General features: G+C 49.4%; 10 protein-coding genes across 10 annotated transcripts; 6 read left to right on the top strand and 4 right to left on the bottom strand.

Annotated features, from left to right (window-relative positions):
* Window positions 1-341: 341 nt before the first annotated feature.
* npl4 (nuclear protein localization protein 4) lies at window positions 342-2,487 on the top strand (the record flags this gene model as incomplete). Its single annotated transcript, XM_022629180.1, has 4 exons — window positions 342-440; window positions 510-640; window positions 694-2,149; window positions 2,206-2,487. 4 exons carry the CDS (start codon window positions 342-344, stop codon window positions 2,485-2,487), a joined length of 1,968 nt encoding a protein of 655 aa, XP_022490785.1.
* A 409-nt stretch (window positions 2,488-2,896) lies between these two features.
* On the bottom strand, window positions 2,897-6,395 carry PENARI_c004G10388 (uncharacterized protein; the record flags this gene model as incomplete). The annotated part of the gene is made up of 4 exons (XM_022629395.1): window positions 2,897-4,324; window positions 4,756-6,196; window positions 6,249-6,290; window positions 6,340-6,395. 4 exons carry the CDS (start codon window positions 6,393-6,395, stop codon window positions 2,897-2,899), a joined length of 2,967 nt encoding a protein of 988 aa, XP_022490693.1.
* Window positions 6,396-6,688: 293 nt separating this feature from the next.
* On the top strand, window positions 6,689-7,511 carry PENARI_c004G10566 (uncharacterized protein; the record flags this gene model as incomplete). The annotated part of the gene is made up of 3 exons (XM_022629405.1): window positions 6,689-7,285; window positions 7,339-7,353; window positions 7,410-7,511. The coding sequence occupies 3 exons, from the start codon at window positions 6,689-6,691 to the stop codon at window positions 7,509-7,511; spliced, it is 714 nt and encodes a 237-aa protein (XP_022490848.1).
* Window positions 7,512-7,792: 281 nt separating this feature from the next.
* On the top strand, window positions 7,793-8,254 carry PENARI_c004G05741 (uncharacterized protein; the record flags this gene model as incomplete). Its single annotated transcript, XM_022629152.1, has 1 exon — window positions 7,793-8,254. The coding sequence occupies one exon, from the start codon at window positions 7,793-7,795 to the stop codon at window positions 8,252-8,254; it is 462 nt and encodes a 153-aa protein (XP_022490654.1).
* Window positions 8,255-9,200: 946 nt separating this feature from the next.
* Window positions 9,201-10,518, top strand: PENARI_c004G00794 (uncharacterized protein; the record flags this gene model as incomplete). The annotated part of the gene is made up of 8 exons (XM_022628905.1): window positions 9,201-9,251; window positions 9,314-9,349; window positions 9,471-9,521; window positions 9,572-9,653; window positions 10,063-10,127; window positions 10,218-10,270; window positions 10,321-10,402; window positions 10,462-10,518. 8 exons carry the CDS (start codon window positions 9,201-9,203, stop codon window positions 10,516-10,518), a joined length of 477 nt encoding a protein of 158 aa, XP_022491177.1.
* A 495-nt stretch (window positions 10,519-11,013) lies between these two features.
* On the bottom strand, window positions 11,014-11,890 carry pst2 (putative NADH-quinone oxidoreductase Pst2; the record flags this gene model as incomplete). The annotated part of the gene is made up of 5 exons (XM_022629254.1): window positions 11,014-11,109; window positions 11,157-11,268; window positions 11,392-11,676; window positions 11,727-11,812; window positions 11,864-11,890. 5 exons carry the CDS (start codon window positions 11,888-11,890, stop codon window positions 11,014-11,016), a joined length of 606 nt encoding a protein of 201 aa, XP_022491261.1.
* A 743-nt stretch (window positions 11,891-12,633) lies between these two features.
* Window positions 12,634-13,398, bottom strand: yth1 (cleavage polyadenylation factor RNA-binding subunit YTH1; the record flags this gene model as incomplete). Its single annotated transcript, XM_022629380.1, has 1 exon — window positions 12,634-13,398. One exon carries the CDS (start codon window positions 13,396-13,398, stop codon window positions 12,634-12,636), a length of 765 nt encoding a protein of 254 aa, XP_022490974.1.
* Window positions 13,399-13,850: 452 nt separating this feature from the next.
* Window positions 13,851-14,895, bottom strand: PENARI_c004G04769 (uncharacterized protein; the record flags this gene model as incomplete). The annotated part of the gene is made up of 2 exons (XM_022629103.1): window positions 13,851-14,428; window positions 14,481-14,895. The coding sequence occupies 2 exons, from the start codon at window positions 14,893-14,895 to the stop codon at window positions 13,851-13,853; spliced, it is 993 nt and encodes a 330-aa protein (XP_022490714.1).
* Window positions 14,896-15,488: 593 nt separating this feature from the next.
* PENARI_c004G02036 (tautomerase family protein) lies at window positions 15,489-15,914 on the top strand (the record flags this gene model as incomplete). The annotated part of the gene is made up of 1 exon (XM_022628966.1): window positions 15,489-15,914. One exon carries the CDS (start codon window positions 15,489-15,491, stop codon window positions 15,912-15,914), a length of 426 nt encoding a protein of 141 aa, XP_022490982.1.
* Window positions 15,915-16,878: 964 nt separating this feature from the next.
* Window positions 16,879-18,159, top strand: PENARI_c004G09005 (glycoside hydrolase family 18 protein; the record flags this gene model as incomplete). The annotated part of the gene is made up of 4 exons (XM_022629319.1): window positions 16,879-17,060; window positions 17,135-17,159; window positions 17,208-17,442; window positions 17,513-18,159. The coding sequence occupies 4 exons, from the start codon at window positions 16,879-16,881 to the stop codon at window positions 18,157-18,159; spliced, it is 1,089 nt and encodes a 362-aa protein (XP_022491034.1).
* Between the last annotated feature and the right edge of the window lie 188 nt (window positions 18,160-18,347).

Here is an 18,347-nt window from a genome sequence, read left to right as displayed (position 1 = left end):
ATTGGGTGAATGGAAATCCATGTGGCCGGAGTTCGTATGGGGTGACAGTGTACATACATACGCATAGGTAACCGGGTACTATATCTTTGAACCCTTGCTTGCTCCTTAACGTGGAAAGTGGTTTTGGGTTAACTGTAGCTTGTTACCTGTCTTAAAGAATAACAATGGAGAGTGAACGTCAAAAGGGTATAGCGGGGGTCTGTTCACCGCCCTGAGATTCAGCAGATTACCCACCGCCCGACTTGTGACGTGACCAGGGAAGCTTCGAGTTGAGCTCGTCTTCCTTCACATCTATGACTCTGTCCTTTCCCAGCTCTCCTTGAGATCCAGATTTCTCAGTCATGGCATCACGGCCTATCCTGCTGCGATTTGAAAGTCGCAACGGGCAGTTCCGATTCTCCGTCAGCCCGCAGGAACTCTTCCCATCCCTTCAGCAAAAGGTATTTTTGTCGCTCTCTCTCAAGAAATATGTGGTCCAGTCCGTAGGCTAATCTTGCTGTCTACGATAGATCCTGGAACAGCTTCCGGCAGGTGTCGATCCTTCATCCATCGTCATCTCAAACAAACCTATCGGCACAGGCGGCGAAGAGAGAGAACTAGAAGGCCTACAAGGTGTTTCAATTCAACAAGTCGGTCTCAAGTAAGTGCTAAATATTGTTGCAATGATAGGGAATTTGCTCATGCTCCCTCAAGACACGGCGACAAGCTCTTCATCGGGTACCGGGAACAGACACAACAGAATGGACCCTCGAACGGCGACACATCTGTCTCTTCGGAGCGACGATTAAACGGTGCTCCAATTCCCCAGCAACCTCCCGTTCCGGTTCGCCCCCAGGCAACCTCCTCCGCCGCAGTCAAGAATCCGTGGGACGTGGTGAAGCAATCCCCACTGGATAACCTGCTGGACAAGAAAGATGGCAAGATCAAGCGGAATATGGACCAGAAGATGTGCAAGCATGGCCCCCGAGGCATGTGTGACTACTGCATGCCACTTGAACCGTACGATGCGAAATATATGGCCGAAAAGAAGATCAAGCATCTTTCCTTCCACTCATATCTGCGGAAGATCAATGCTGCAACCAATAAGCCCGAAATGGGAACCTCCTTCATGCCACCGCTCAATGAACCATACTACCGAGTTCGAACTGACTGCCCATCGGGACATTCGCCATGGCCAGAGGGTATCTGCACAAAGTGTCAACCCAGCGCCATCAGTCTGCAACCCCAGGAATTCCGCATGGTCGATCACGTGGAGTTCGCCTCTCCCGATCTCATCAACTCACTTCTTGACTTCTGGCGAAAGTCTGGTGCCCAACGTCTCGGCTTCTTGTACGGGACGTATGAGGAGTACACCGAAGTACCACTAGGTGTCAAGGCTGTCGTGCAAGCAATCTACGAGCCCCCACAAATGGGTGAAGTCGATGGTGTAACACTCCACGATTGGCACAACGAGAAGGAAGTGGATGAGGTGGCCAGTCTTTGCGGATTGCAGAAGGTTGGTGTCATATTTACTGATCTTCTCGATGGCGGCCAGGGAGACGGTTCAGTGGTATGCAAGCGTCACATCGACTCGTACTTCCTGTCCTCGCTGGAAATCGCCTTTGCCGCACGTCTTCAGGCGCAAAATCCTAAATTAACCAAATGGAGTCGCACGGGACGCTTCGGTTCCGACTTCGTCACATGTGTGCTCAGCGGCGATGATACAGGTGCTATCAGCATCAGCTCATACCAAGCCTCCGTGTCTGCGGTCGAGATGGTTCGTGGAGACATCATTGAGCCTTCCGCCGACCCGTCTGTGATGCTGGTACAATCAGAGACCGACGAGGATCTCGGGGCCAGAACGCGGTACATCCCCGAGGTCTTCTACCGCCGTATTAACGAGTACGGCGCCAGTGTTCAAGAGAACGCCTCGCCGAGTTTCCCAGTCGACTTCCTGCTAGTTACCCTTACCCATGGATTCCCCACTGAGTCATCCCCATTGTTCACGAACAGCCGCTTCCCCATCGAGAACCGCGAAGTCATTGGCGAAAGCCAGGAGCTACGACATGTCGCCCAGAAACTTATGTCCGGAGACCCACAAAAGGCCATCCAAGGCGTATCCGACTTCCACCTGCTGTGCTTCTTGCACGGACTCGGCACTTTCAACAAGGTCTGTTCTATCCTTCATATATCACTCGACATCAGATACTAACCCGACTTTCACAGGATGAGGAATCCCTCCTATGCCGCGTCGCGAGAACACAATCCCCCGCTGAAGGAATGCAGCTATTGAGTACCTCAGGATGGGCGACGTTGATGACCATCCTTCAGGAGAGTGGTGAGCGCCCCCCTAAGCGCCCCTGGCCCACCGCGGTTGAGTCTTCTCGCCCGGATCCCCAATCCCGAGGACGTCGCAACCCCCCTTCTTCCCATACATCCCGCTCCAATACTCCCAATACAGAGGGTGAACAGCTTGCTAAGAGGTTTAAGGGAGCTAGTCTAGAGTGACTTCGTCTTATCGCCGCTCGGTTTTCATTAGTCCCCCCATCCGACCGTCTTCTCAATCGTGTTACCCGGGTAATGTGGGAAGTGGAGGGAAATAGTGTCGCCCATTTATACCAACGATTATCACATCTGCGGTGGACTTCGGCTGGATCGAGCGAGGTTTGCATGGTCTGGGGTCGGCTTAGTTTTACATAGCACATAGACCCAATGGCCTGCATTGAATTCTACATTTTATGGGACTACCAGTAGCTGCTTGAGTTGCGCAGTACAGTATGTTATTGAGTAAGGGCATTTATCCATGGTCGAGGTCGATCTCCCTGGTATAAGGCTTCATTCGCGAGTATGTGTATGATACAATTTCCCAAGTTCCCAAACGTATTCGCCAAAACTCCGAGTAACATTAACAAAAAGCTTATGGCCCAAATGACTGCCCTGCTTCAACAAGTTCCTTCAACCGCTTCTCGATCATCACCCGCCCTTCACCATCCATCCATACTTCGTGTGGCGCATCGGCGACAACATCCCAGGAATAGAGATTATCTGTGATATGAGACAGATCCTCTTGTCGATCTGCCCAACGGGAATCCTTGCGAACCTCTTGACCAGAGCTCACAACGACAACCGGAACATGTCCCATCTGAACATGACGAGCAGACTGCACCTCAGCCGCAGTCATAGTAACCGCAACGAGGTTCTCTTGCAGTTTTGCCTTGATGAACTTGCCAGACTGATACGCCGAACGTCCTGCAATTCGGTCCTGACGAGTACGACCCCGGAACAAGGCTCCAGCAAGTCGGTCCAGTCCAAGCGGAGACAGAATACCGCGGAACCAGAGCACAAAGCCACGACCTGGTTTCCCGAGGTCACTCAAGTATTCCTCGTGAAGCGGGTCAATCATGAAGATACCGCGGACTTCAAGCAGGTTACGACTGGCAAACAGCCTGGAATAGAGGCTTCCAACACCCGCGGAGACAACTACCCAGGGACCAGTCTCGTCTGCGAGAGCCAGTGCCTCTGCTAGCACATCTGCCGACATCCCTGCTGAATGTGGAGAGGGTGCATTGTCGGACCATGCGAACCCTGGTCTATCCCAGTAACAATACCGGTCAATAGAGCCACGGCGGTACAAATCGTCCATAAATGGCTGCAGTGTATGTTCGACGGGTCCAGTGCCACCTTCGAGGAGAATCGTCGACGAGTTGTCATCGGCAGTCTTGTTTCCAACACAGGCAAGATGCACTTGGTATAAATCACCATGAACCAGATATCGCTCACCCGGAGGAGGCACAGAAACGTCACGCGCACGAATGATAAGCGTAGACGTGAATAAAACGACTGCGATAGCCATGACAACAAGCAATACCGTCTCAGCAAGGACAGCCATCCACTCCAAAAGCGAGCGACGAGTCTCCTCCCGACCAGTCAAACGCTCCTCCTCTTCCTTCTTCCCCCAAGCGACAGCACGATTCAAAAGAACTTGCCAGATAGAGATTATAACCACCCAGACGACAGAGGCAATCCCAACCCAGCCTTCTTCAAGACGGATCCGCGCCACGCCCAGGATAATGCACGTATCCACCAGAAGAAGCGCGACGATAAAGATACCCCAGATGGTCATCGGCTTGGAGGGTACCGCGAAGAATAGCAGTCCCAGGACTAGGTATCCAGTCGCTAGCGTCGTATATGAAAACGCGAAGAAACCCGACCCTCGCGGGTGAATCACCGGCGGACTGACAAAGATAGATACTAAGAGCAAAGTCCACCAGATGAAACTAAGTCCCAGTGCCAAGAGGGAGACAGCGCGCAGAGCGCGGACACTCCATAGATTGTAGGGCGATACCTGTTTCTGTTATTAACATATTACTTCTATATTCACAAGTTGGACTGACTGCGGGATCATCAGGACTCAAATATCCACGGTTATCTCCAGGGAGGAGCCTTGTGTGTTCAGTAGGTTCTTCGGTTCGCTCTGGCGCATCGTGGTGATCATCATGGTTGGAAGGTCCTTCACTCACTGAGTGTTTGCGCCCCCACAGAATGGACATATTGAAGATGGATAATAAGTTTGATTCACAAATTCATAAATTAAGTACAACAGATTGAACATCAGATGCAGATCCGGCAGATCAGGCTCGTGAGAAAGCAAGGCAGGCCAACCTTGCGGGTATGACATCATGCATTCCCTCTTTATAGTTGAACATAGTCAAACAGCATATTTATGGAGATATTCAAGTAGAATATATACTATCAGTTGAATTACCCATATCTGACCTTCTGTGCGCCATCTCCAAACCAGTCATCCATAGCCAGAGACTCCTCTGGATCAGCATAATTGATGATGACACTTTTAGTCGTAGTATACGCATGATAAGCCTCAATGCCATTCTCACTTCCCACTCCGCTTGCACTGGTTGCACCGCCCCAGGGACTGCTAGGGTCATTGCGGTGATGGGTATTTACCCAAGTGATTCCAGCAGCAATCTGTTCTGACACTCGGAACGATTGGGAGAGGTTGGTTGTCCATATACCAGCTCCCAATCCAAACTCGGTGTCGTTTGCCAGGGCGATAGCTTGTTCTTCGGTGTCGAAACCAGCCACGACAATTACGGGGCCAAAGGCTTCTTCGCGCCAGATAGAGGTGTTCACAATGCTGTTGTTGCCCTGATCAGACACTAGCAAAGTTGGCTCATAGTAGTATCCCTTGTCGAAGTTGAATCCGTCAAGTGGGCTTCGACCAGTCATGCGCTTTCCTCCGGCAAGCGAAAATGCATTGCGTCCACTTAGAGCATCCTTGACTAGCTTTTCGACATGCCGCAATTGTTTTTCGGAGATTAGAGGGCCCATCATTGACTCTGGGTTGCTTGGAGCCCCCATGCGTCGTGTAATTCCCGCAATCTTAGTCGTGAGCTTCCCCAGAACTTCACTCATGATGTTGTTCTGCACAATAATTCTGGTGCTAGCAACACAAGTCTGGCCACTGGCAATGAAACTTCCAAAGGCAATCCCGTTAACCGCTGCGTCGATGTTGGCATCCTTAAACACAATCAGAGGCGCCTTGCCCCCTAGCTCTGCTGTGTATTTGGTCAAGTTTCCTCCTATAATCTTCCCGATTGCTTTACCAGCCTCGGTACCACCAGTAACATCCACCTTTCTGACCAGGGGATGCTCAACGAGCGCTTTACCAGTAATAGCACCATATCCAGGTAACACGCTCAACACCCCATCAGGAATGCCCGCCTGACCAAGGATCTTCCCAAGCAACAAAGTAGTCAACGGCGTCAGCTCACTAGGCTTAATAACAACACTATTCCCAGCGGCTAGCGCAGGAGCCAACTTCTTCACGGCGATCAGCAGCGGATGATTAAACGGCGTAATCTGAACCACAACACCCAAAGGAACGCGATCGACAAAGTTATGCAGTTTCCCCATTGTCGGAAGAACAGAGCGCTCCTCAACACGGAGTAACGACGCATAATACTTGAACCATCTCGTCAACGATGGGACCTGAGCGTTCATCTCTCGAATAACTCGACCTGTTTGTTTCGACTCGAGTGCTATGAATTCTGGGAGTGCGTTAGAAAGGAGTGCTGCGCATTTCTCGAGTACATCTGCGCGATGATGGCGACTCGCTCGCGACCATATGCCGGACTTGTATGCGGCATGGGCGGAGGAGATGGCGATCTCTACGTCCTCAGGAGAGGCGGCGTGGCATCTGTCCTGCGTTAGGCCAAGCACACAGCATTGTAATATTTGAGTGGTCTCACTTGGCGAATATTTCTCCTGTTGCTGGGTCTTCAATTGGAATACTGTGGCCTCGTTAGTTTAGCGACAGTGTTAACATCTCGGCGTACCCACATGTCTGCATGTCCTTCCTGCTCTTTGCCAGCTAACCATAAGAGATAAGGGTCCATGATTTCGAGAGGTGTGAGTATTCAATTCGGCAACAAAGCAGAGCGAAGAGGTGAAGAAGAGAAAAGAGGGCAAATTTGCTTATCTGAGGGGAATGAGGGGTTGCAATCAACCCCAATTCGGCTGTGTTTTTATATCTCTTTTGATGCTATAAAATGTCAACTACTACGAATTGCACGAATTGCTATGTTCAAAGATACAAGATCTCTACAATGGTGATCATAGTCACGTAAGGGCCATGGGGGCGTGTCGATCCCGACGTCAACGTCTCATCTCCTTTCCAACATAACACAACATGGATTCCCGTCCACCCACAAAGGCCGTCAAGAAGATCGCACATCCTATAGGGATCCGACAGGAACACATCGCCGAAGAAGAAACCCTGCTGTATCTGCGACCTAAATATGACCCCCACTCGGCGGATGAATATACCCTGAAGAAATACTGGGACGACTCCACCATCTTCACAGTGACTGGTCGCAAATACGGTGACACCAGAGCGCGCGAGTTCCGAGATGCATCAGGACTGCCAATGTTCGAGTCGCGACCGACAGCATTAGCCTGGCGACGACCATTGCTCGTACGATTACCAGGCAAACAAGATGAAGAGCTGGTAGACTTCCGAATGGGCTGGGAAGGCTACACGCTCAAATTTCGCAATGCGGCATCTGAAGACGAGAAAGATGTTACGGTCCAGGTGCAAGTAATAGAATCGATGGCGTGCACAGCATATGCGGCTATGGTGGATGGCCAGAAAGTCGTTGATGTGCGTGAAAGCCTGACGATGAACAAGTCTCTCCCCACAGCAAGAGCAAGAGCTGCGAGTGATCACTCGTTAGTCCCGCGACAAATCTTGGAGGTACTCGTGGCTGAAAACTTTGACTTGTCACTGGTGAGTGCAATCTGACTCTTCCGTTACCTCAGGACTGATATTGGATCATTCAGGCAGCTCTTATTGCTGTACACATGGCAGATACGAAATTTAGTTCTTTCTTACTTCCACGGAGGTAGAGTAGAGGCTGAACATGAATGACTTACGAGTTCAAGTCGAGCAATTGAACATGGATCTATTCTTCAACTCCCTACCAGCTCAGCTGGCAACTGTCCCAGAAGATTAGATTTTCCCCGCATATCGTTAGAACAGCTATTCGAAATCAAACAACTGGCAACAGCTGGGGACTCGATTGCGTAAGGACGTGAATGGCATCGGTATCATTCCGTGAAGACGTGTATGTTTAATATTGAGAACAGCATACACGTTGAATACTATCAGTTGAATCACCCGTATCTAACCTTCTGTGCCCCATCTCCAAACCTGTCATCCATAGCCAGAGACTCCTCTGGATCAGCATAATTAATGATAACACTATTAGTCGTAGTATACGCATAATAAGCCTCAATGCCATTCTCACTTCCCACTCCACTTGCACTGGTTGTCAATCATGAAGATACCGCGGACTTCAAGCACGTTACGACTGGCAAACAGCCTAGAATAGAGGCTTCCAACACTCGCGGCGCAACTCACCGCCTCCCATACAAAGTCGTCAACATCTTCCGCATCGAACGCCAAGGCGAAAACGACTGCTTCAACACATCCCCTTACGCCAGTATCGCCAACAGCGACCGCCGCCTCCTCTGGCACGGCTCCCGCAGTACAAACTTCGGTGGAATCCTCAACCAAGGTCTCCGCATTGCGTCCCCAGAAGCCCCAGTCAACGGCTACATGTTCGGCAAGGGAGTGTATCTGGCCGACACATCCAGCAAATCCGCCAACTACTGCTGCCACTACAACAGTGGCGGCATGGCTCTTCTCCTACTCTGTGACGCCGAAGTCGGCGCCCCAATGCTGGACAGTTGCTGAATACTGACTTGCAATACACGAAGACCCACATCATCAGCTCTCAAGCTCAGCCTGCCAACCACACAATCCTTCGCCTTCTCTTCAGACGCACAGTCAAGAACCACAGTCCGATATCAGCCAGCCAGGCAATGCTTCAGGCAATCCTTTCGCCTTCTCTTCAGACGCACAGTCAAGAACCACACAGTCGATATCAGCCAGCCAGGCAGACTATCCATTTAGACTCTCTTCAGACGCACAGTCAAAAACCACACTGTCCAATATCAGCCTGCCAACCAGACAATCCATTCAGACTCTCTTCAGATTCACAGTCAATCCACCAACACACGTTGAAACTAGATTCATCAGCCAGCAGCCAGCAGTTATGTAATAAACTTTTGTATTCCAGACATTCAGTCAGACAATCAGATCCTCATGTACTTCAAACAGTCAGCCAGCCCGTCAATTTGTTATTACCTTTTCCAATTCATGAATCAATATATATAGGTGATTGATACAGACACCACATCAAAGACCCTACCCAGTAAACACTAGGCAAGATCAGAGCCCATTCTCCGACATCCCAGCATAGATGTTTCCGCGTAGGAAGTGGCGCATCCCAGGTGGTAGTGGCGATGCGCAGGAAGCATGTGATTGGCGTAATAAGAAGAGTCGTTCCGGTAAGCTTTATAAAGTATTCCGGTAGGGCTGAGTAGTAGGAATGTTTTGCTTCTCAGCATCGTAGTGTATAAAAGGACGCTTTTTATGCTTCACAATTCCTTATTCTTTCTCCCCTGCTGATACGCTTGCATGATTGAATGTCATGCTCATGCTCTATCCTCCGACAACCTACTACTATCTCAATACAAAAATAAGGCATGTTCTGCCTCTCAGCATCGCAGTCTATAAAAGGACCCTTTTCATGCTTCACAATTCCTTCTTCTTCTTTCTCCCCAACTGATACGCTTGCATGATTCAATGTCATGCTCATGCTCTATCCCCCTCCAAGGGAGGCAAGAAGGTAAGTTCCGTTTATTTTTCAATCACATCTATTGAACTGCGCTAACTACTTCATATACACAGGCAAAGTTTGCCGATACCCATAAATGGGTAGATGAAGTAAGTTTCCAAGGATCACTTCATTTCTGCATTTCCGACCTTGTTTGAGCACATTCATCTCAATTTGAATACCTTATTGTTATGTATACACGTGAAGTAAACAGCACTAATTTGAGTATAGGATGACGTCTATTACGACTTCATCGAACAGATGGCTATCGCGCATGCCCGAGTAAGGCTGATATTGAATGTGCGATAAAGGATAGGACTAATGATATATAGCGTGCTGTTGAGGAGGCCGTTATAGCCCGGCGCATTCGTCGCCGTTGTCGCGAGGGACACTCCGGCAACGGAGGAAAGAAATGTAAGTCTAGATCCCTTTCTTAATTCTTGTACTTTCATAATCGCCTATTTGTTCAGGAATGCGAGTTCTATTGCCATATTGCGAGGTGTCACCTATTCGGGATTGCGGTCTCGTTTGAGGTTGATCTCAGTCGAGGTTGATCTCTTTCGAGGTTACAGTCTTGTCTAAGATCGGCGCTGAAATCCTTTCTTTATCGTATCATTCGTATTATATAACAGTCTGCTAATAGTATCGTAATAACAGTCAAAGCCACCAAGAAGGATAAGCGAAAGTAGCCCCTTTTATCAACGTTTCGTAACTCGCGCCTACTAAATTTTATGTTGTCGTACTACTTATAGGAGATTGATACAGACACCCCCCCTTTGGATGCTAAGTTAAGGGTTGTGTCTATACCAGTCCCCTATAAAAGGGCTCATCTTCCTCATTTCCGATTCTTCTTCTTCTTTCTCCCCAACCGGTACACCTGCATCACCAGTAAGTTATTGCTTCACTCACTGCCCCTTCTGATGCTCGTTTTGAAGTTCTGTTTAGTTGTGAAACAGCACTAACATAATTTGAGTATAGGGTGACGCCTACTATGACTTCACATCGAACAGATGGCTGCCGCGCACGCCCGAGTAAGGCTGATATTGAATGTGCGATAAAGGATAGGACTGATGATATATAGCGTGCGGTCCAAGAAGCCGCTGCTGCCCGGCGCATTCGTCGCCCTCGTCGAGAGGGACACTCCGGGAACGGAGGGAAGAAATGTAAGTCAAGATCCGCGCTGAAATCTTTTCTTTATCGTACCATTCGTATCATATGATAGTCTGCTAATAGTATCGTAATAACAGTCAAGGTTACAGAGGAGAAGAAGCAGAAGTAAATTCTGTCTAAATTGCAGCCGTAAGGAACCAGTATCGGAGTTTGCAATCAGGGCATTTATTTTTATGTTGCTCTACTCTTTGTATTTATTAACGCGGAGACAACTTCCACAAAACATTCGGCTCCAGCATCAACCTTCAACACGAGCGCGATGGCGCACAAGACCGTGGTCCAATTGTCTACCTGAGATTTGTTTATATACTACAAGCTACAAGCTCCAGTTGACACAATATTGAATCGTTCCATTAGACAGTATAAAATCATCTAGAATCTGAGGGTCATGTATTATCTCATCATTAAACCAGGACGCCCTACTAACAATAGCTAACTAAGGGAAAAAGACAAGGTGCGATCATTGAATGATACACTTCTTGGGCAGACCACACGGTCCTTCGTTATCCTTCTCTTTCTTAGCTGGCTCCTGCTGCTTGGGAGCCTCGGTCTTCTTTGGCTCCGCAGCAGCCGGGGTCGAGTTTGACTCGGTACTACCATGTAGTCACTGGACCCTGGAGACGTGTTCATAAAAGGCCTTACCCTGGGCCTCAGCAAGCTGGAGCTCAAGGGCTGTGGGCTGACGAGAGCCGTCGGCACCCTATAGTTGTTAGGAAAGGTCGGGAAACTGTTGAGTATCTGACTTACAGCAAAGGTACCGGCACCCCAGGCACTACCGCCATGGACTTCTTCAAGGTTTGCGAGCAAGGGGAACACAGTCTTATACCCAAGAGGGACATAAATAAAACCATGGTGAGCCCTATTCAGCGTTATCAGAGATGGTCCAGTAAGTAAGTAAAGTGATGGTCCAGTGAGGGAGTAAGTGATAGACCAGTGAGGGAGTACGTGACGGTCCAGTGACGGAGAGTAAGGTGATACTCACAGAGTACTCATGGAAGCAAGGGCAGTGGACTCCTGGCCACCACCCTGGGTGCCAGTAGAGACGAACAGACCGGCATACTTGCCCCAGAAGCCACCGGAGGCCCAGATGCCGCCAGTCTTGTCCCAGAAGGTCTTCCACTGAGCAGGGAAGTTACCGTAACGGGTGGGGATACCGAACAGGACGGCATCGTAGGCTTGGAGGTCGGTGGCCTCAATGATGGGGTCATTGGGCTTAGCAGGGGCGTGCATCTTGGCCAGAACCTCCTCGCTGAGGGTCTCGGCGATCCTAGTCCGGTTGTGAGTAGTAGTCCAGTAAGAGGTCATGATCAGACTCACTGGAAGACATCGGCGGAACCACCGGCAGACTCAATGCCCTTCTTCTCAGCCTCGGCCAGGGTCTTGATGTGGCCGTACATCGAGTACTATATGCAACAAGTTAGTGACAGAAGAGAGGGAATTGGGGGAAGACATACGTAGACAATTGCAACCTTGGGAGCCATGATGATGATGTTCAGGGTATAATGAACTGAATATTTGAGGAGGGGAAATACTCTATTATATAGGAACGCCGGAATGATCACATATTCGGCGATTAGCAAGACATTGGGCGCTCCGCAGAGCAAATCAGTCATCGATGACAGAGCAGGGGCAGCCTGTGATTGGCTGGAGTAGGTCCACCCGACCCCACCCGGATATAGCTCATGTTTAGGCGATTCTTACTGAGAACTGACAAATGGAAAATCTCTGCCAAGACAGGGGCGTAGGCGCATTAGTCTAGATAGCTCTTAGCGGATTAAGAGACCCTTCTTTGGTGGAAGGAATTACAGTATTTCACCTGGCTATTCTGCTAACATGAACATTATTAAGGTGTCATGATGTCATACACTCCGATCATGAAGCTAAAACCTGCATTCGTCGAAGTTTGCATGGCATATCGCCGTGGGCATGTCTAGGTCTGTAACGCAAGTTACCTTGTAAGCTGACTTCAGGTGGATTAGCTCCGGTGGGGGAACCTAAAAAGGATATTGGTGTCCTAGCACTGTAGTTATACATCTACTGTACGTTGATGGCGGTGAATCTAACACAGAACACAGAATAATTGAACATATTTAGATTTATCTGAGTTGTCAAATCCAAATTGGGGTATCTACTGGCCCAACAAAACCGTAAAACAAGCCCCCTTGCCGGGGTACACTCCATACCATGCAATGTGGCCCATAAAAACAGACCGATATGAGTCCAGCTAACCCCTGCCTCGCCCACGGAAGCGCCCACGGCCGAAACCACCACCCCGCCCCCTCTCGCTTCGCCATTCCCTTTCCCGTTCCTTCTCGCGTTCTTGTTCTTCCCGGATGAGGGCTTTCTCGTGTTCCAACTCTTCCTCTGTCTTCTCGGTGCGCATCGTTGGTCGTGGGAGGTTTTCCGTCCATCGGGGATGAGCATCCGCACAGCCTTTTCCGTCCGGGCAGAATCCAGCCAGGTAGAAGAGACATAGGCGTCGGCGGACATGGCGCTTGGCGCAGAGAGGTCCCAGTTCACAGTATCCCCGGTCGTAGTGTTCGCAAGGTGGCAGGCGTGCCTCTTCGCGGACGTGTTGGTAAAGACAGTCGTCGCCATTGGTACAGTATCCCGACCGTGAGAAAGACTGGCATTCGGGCATTCGTCGCAGGTTGTATTCGTGGAGGTATTCGCACTTCAGTCCTTTCTTGCATAGGCCCTTGAGGAAATGTTTGCAGACCAGCGATCCGTGTGTGGTAGATGGTGCCATTCCGGATGCCGTGGTGGTCGAGGTCGTCACACGGGACGGAGTGGGATGGCGATCTGGACAGGCAGGTCCCAATGGACAGTGCCCTTCACTGTAGGCTTTGCAGACGGGTACATCGCTGGCGAGTCCGAAGCCGAAGCTCTTGCGCAGGAAGGGTGTGAAAGTGAAATTATTGTAGCTGGGATCGCGAGTAGGTTCGGCAGAGATGAATTGTGCAGCAGCACTTTGTGTATCGGCCGCCATGATGTTACTGAGCTTGAGCGAAAGCTCAAGGAGTCAACAAGTGCGCAGGCAGGCGAAGGCGCTCGATGCGATCGCGACACTCCTGAGAGTAAGATTTCAGTGAGAAAATAGCGAGGTCAGATTCTGAATCTCCCAGAGGTTGAATTGGTTAAGAGAGGAGGCAAATGTGCAGATGTTTGAGGAGCAACTCTTGGTAAGTTATTGTGAAAGAGCTGTCCAGGATGTTCTCCGGTTGTCGCCTTAGAAATCAGGTGGCAAATGTTTGGGCAGTTTGCATTTGTCATCTCTACCTTGGAAAGTCACAGACCAATAATAGTCTAATCTGATTTGCCAAGCTCTTCGCTTTGGTCTTGAGTTATTTTTCCGACAGTTTTGACTAAGCAGGAGGCAAATATATATTCTCTTTCGAGTGATATTGATTGCACTACCAAATTCTAACACATGCTATAGATCTACAATTTATGATAAAATCCAAGCTGCTGATCCATCACCTCCTTAACCATCGCCTCCCATGAACGCCATTGGATCCCAAGCTCTGCTTCCGCCTTAGCAGTATCGACTGGCATCGGAGAAAGCTGAATATCCTCAGTGATTTTGGCCCCAGAATCAGGATACAATTTCTTGACAATGCTTGCAATCTCAGATCCAGTCGCCATTGGTCCAGCCAACAGATACTTCGAACCATCAGGAATCTCCGGGTCCAGCACTTTGATATGCGCTTCGGCAACATCCTGAATGTGCACACCATTGCTTCCAGCGGGGTTACCTTGCATGACCAGACTCCATAGAAGGCCGTTGGATCCTGTTGCAACTTCCTCGGCTGAAGTTTGCATAAGGTTGTGGCCAAATACAAATGCTGGGTGCAGCGTCACCAATGCGTAGTGTGGTTTGGTTGTTGCCCAGAAGTCCCAGGTTGCGTTGTTGGCAAGGAGCTTTGAAGCCCGGTATAAACGCATGGGCGTTCCAGCTGGGTCTTGGGGATCTTCAAATGATCCGTTCTCATCCACTGAGAAGTCCCAGTCATTGTCCTCTAGGTAGGTTGTTAATACCGTGCTTATAGTGGGATTAATGAAGTATTTTACCTTTGATTACTCCCCCAGCGGGAATACCGGTCATGGGAATGAGAGCAGCGATAGAGGATGTCACCACGACTTTCTTGATGCTGGGAACCTTGGCTGCTGCCTTCAGCAAGAGAGTCGTAGCTTTCACGGCCGGGATGAAGTAAGTCTCCTTGTTGGTTCCATGAGTAAGGGGCGATGCCAGATGGAGGACATAGTCCACGCCATTCAGCTTGTCGTCGAATGCCGTTTCACTGGTGAGATCTGGAACGGTAACAAATTCAATTTGATTTTTGTATTCGGAGAGGACAGATTGCAGGTGCTCAGAGGGCTTGCGAAGACAAATTCGCAATTGATAGCCAGCCTTGAGTGCTTCCGCGGCTGTGGCACTGCCAATAAAGCCGGTGGCTCCGGTGATGAAGATCAATCCTTTAGACATGGTGATGTATAATTTCTTGAGTGCTTCGAGGTGTAGAAAATCATGTCTATCCGTACCCTAAGCGTCTCTTATATTCAACTTATGCATTTGTCATCTGCAATCCATTGTTTAGGACGGTGGAGTTAAGCCCCGAAAGATCCAGTTCCGATAGTTCGATCTGGCGGTGGCGTGATTTGCCAATGTATACTAAAGATCAATTGAAGAAAGTAATGAAGAGTAATCATTAATTATCGCGTACCATTTGCTGGCGTGGCCTGTTCAAAAAATAACGTTGCTTGATATTGTAATCTAAGCTCGGCCGAGGCTGATGAAATGATCAAAGCCGTTCGGTGCCACCCATTGGATCGCCAACGAATTAAACAATTTTATATTACACTATCTGCCCGAACTAACATCTAGAGTACTCTCTGAAGCTATGCATAAACAATGCACTGATGTGCGACGATCGTGCCCAGGATACTATGTTAAAGGGGCATTTCATCTTTCGAAAACCATAAGAGTAATGCCATAGGAACCAGCTGGTGATACATTCATCCCTTTGAACTTAGTTTTTATATCATTTTTCAAGTAAACCATACAGATATAACCTCAGAATGCCTGTCTGGTACATCAAACATAGTCCAAACACCATTATCCCGACCGAGAAAGAACAACTCGCCAAGTCAATCACTAATCTCTACGTCTCCTACGGACTCCCTGCTTTCTACGTCCAAGCCCACGTTATCGAGGATGTCCCTTCTACAGCTTTCGTTGGCGGTGAAGTGCACCCCAACTTCGCCGCCGTGACGATCTACCATGTTGCTCGTGCTTTCCAGAGTGAAGAAGCGAAGCAGCGATTCTTGTCCGGCGTTGACAATATCCTGGACCCGGTATTTGAGTCAAAAGGAATGGAATGGGAATATTTCACCGCGGAAGCTTCGAGACATTTGTGGAAGAAGAGTGGACTGGTGCCACCACAACCTGGCTCCGAGGGAGAAAAGAAATGGGCCCAACTGAACAATGCCGTGAAGCTTGAGTAACCATAAGAGAATCGAGGTATACATAAGCATGTACTTGCCGATCATCTCCTGATCATCGCCTCTAAACCGAACTGGTGTTTTGGAAAAGCGCCAAGTGTCCAGCTGCCTTTATTGGGTATCATGTTTATTACCCAAAGCTATGAGCTAGAAGATGGTTCACAGAATTATCTGCAATGCTGTAATTAGACAGTACCCCTGCAGACGTCAGCATTCTAGACCGAGGGGATCAGCACGGAAAAGCGAATTGCCTTGGGGGCCATAGAAATCCCTGCCCATACCTCCTTAGCCTCATATAATAAGCTCTTTCCCAGCCAATCATCCCCGCTGCTAACCGATTTGGTCATCACAGATCTTCCAACTGATCGAAAAAGCAAACCTTAGTCCCAAAGCCAAGTCGTAGCGAAGTGCCGTTCTTGCCCACCGGGGAAAAATTGACGCAGGATGCGCGAGGCGCCGAGCATACGAGCTCCGGTGATCGGCCGTCGTGCAAACTCTGCAAGTATCACGGGGTACATTCTTGCTGACGCAGATCAACACACCAATTGGAATGCCTCATTTCACTACCCTGGTCAGATCTCACCGGAACACGGGTATATACCGGTACCCCGTGTTGGGCGCTTGGGGACCTGGTCCTCCCAGTCTAGTAACCCGCGAAAAGCATCACGAGTCAAAGGCAGCCGAGTGGCTGAGATGCAAGGATCAGCCGTTGGGTACTTTGGAAACCTCATGCATGCGGAACTCATGCCGCGCATCCACCCCGCACATTGTGTCCAATACTGATCGATTGTTTAGGCCAAGGGGTTGGGGGAGAAAGAAGATGAGGTTTGCATCTGCTACTCCTGCATCATAAGGAGCAAACAGGGTCCACGTGACAAATTCCAAAACAGGAAACTGCATTTCCCCACTGCTTCATCTCCTTCTTTTCTTATATTCATCGTGATATCCCTCGTTGAACAAGCACACAATGTTCTCGGCTGCCAGTGCACTCTTTCGCCGTCGGGACCGCAACCCCACCTCGGAAAGTGCCTATGAAGTGCCCTTTTACACTAACGCAGCTTACTATCCAAACTGGAGAATCTATCGAAAGGAGCCTCCCTCGTCATTGAGACTCGGATTTATATCACATGTTTTCTATGCATTTGCCTGGTATGGACAGCCAATCATGGTCATCTAGTGTGCGAGATTGGCTGATGCGCTAACCTCGAACTGGTCTCATGCAGGGTGAAAGAAGATGGTACTGTTTATGTGTGTCGGGAATTGGTTCATAGTTGAACATTTGCTGATGTATTGCAGTTGAGTGATGAGTGGGCTGATACCCAGATGCCGGTTGACGGCACCGAGGGGTGTCTTCGGGCTTTTGTCCAGCTGAAGCAACAGTACTCCCAAATGAGAGTCATTCTTTCAGTTGGCGGAGGTGGCAAAGGAAGTGAGAACTTCGCCGCTGTTGCCCGCAGTCGTTCTACGCTGGATACGTTTGTTCGTACCGCGCGGGGACTAGTGGATCAGTTCGGACTCGACGGTATCGATGGTAGGCTCCCGTGTTGCCATCAAATCTTTTGCCACGATCGCGAGAGATAGCTGATCATGTTGCTGCATAGTTGACTGGGAGCACCCGGCAGACTCTAAACAAGGAAAGGATTATGTCCGTATGCTTTCACGCCTGCGTGAAGTGCTTCCCACCCCACGATACGTCCTTGCTACTTGCCTTCCCGCTGGTCAGTGGGCCCTGCGGAATATCGATCTTGGCGCGGCATCCAAACACTTGGACATGTTCAACCTGATGGCATACGATTTCGCTGGTCCATGGGACCCCGAAACTGGTCATCACGCCAAGCTTTCCGGTCCAGGTGTATCTGGTGAATCGGCAGTGGACTATGTGGTTTCCCAGGGAGTACCTCGTCGAAAGGTCATCCTTGGTGTCCCAGTCTATGGACGGTCATTCCTGGGTAGCACCGGACCAGGTCAGCGATACACTGGCCATGGCGGAGAGGAGGGTGTCTTTGATTATCGCGATTTGCCGCGGCCAGGAACCCAGGAATACCACGACAAACAGGCTGCTGCATCGTTCTGCGTTGGGGCAGATGGAGGATTTGTCACATACGATACCCCGCCGACAGTGCAACAGAAAGCAAAATTTGTGACATCGTCAAAACTAGGAGGATTGTTTTACTGGCATGTCTGCTCCGATGCGCGTGGGCCAAGAAGCCTGATCGAAACCGGTTACAACACACTCCACGATATGTGAATGGCGTCAGATCATCGCCAACAAAACAAAAGTCTCAGTTTTAGGTCTTGAAAATAATTATTTTTATGAAAATAGCACATTATGTAGACTAACAGCCTTGGAAGATGCCTTGGGCGACGCAATCCATGGTGAGACCAACGATTCTTTTGTTTTTATCAGCCCCAGAGATATCAATATCAATCTTGGTC

Source organism: Penicillium arizonense (assembly GCF_001773325.1).
Source record: "Penicillium arizonense strain CBS 141311 chromosome Unknown PENARI_contig004, whole genome shotgun sequence".
NCBI classification, from domain to species: Eukaryota; Fungi; Ascomycota; class Eurotiomycetes; order Eurotiales; family Aspergillaceae; genus Penicillium; species Penicillium arizonense.
The sequence above is the reverse complement of the archived record's forward strand: the minus strand, read 5'-3'. Positions and strand labels throughout refer to the sequence as shown.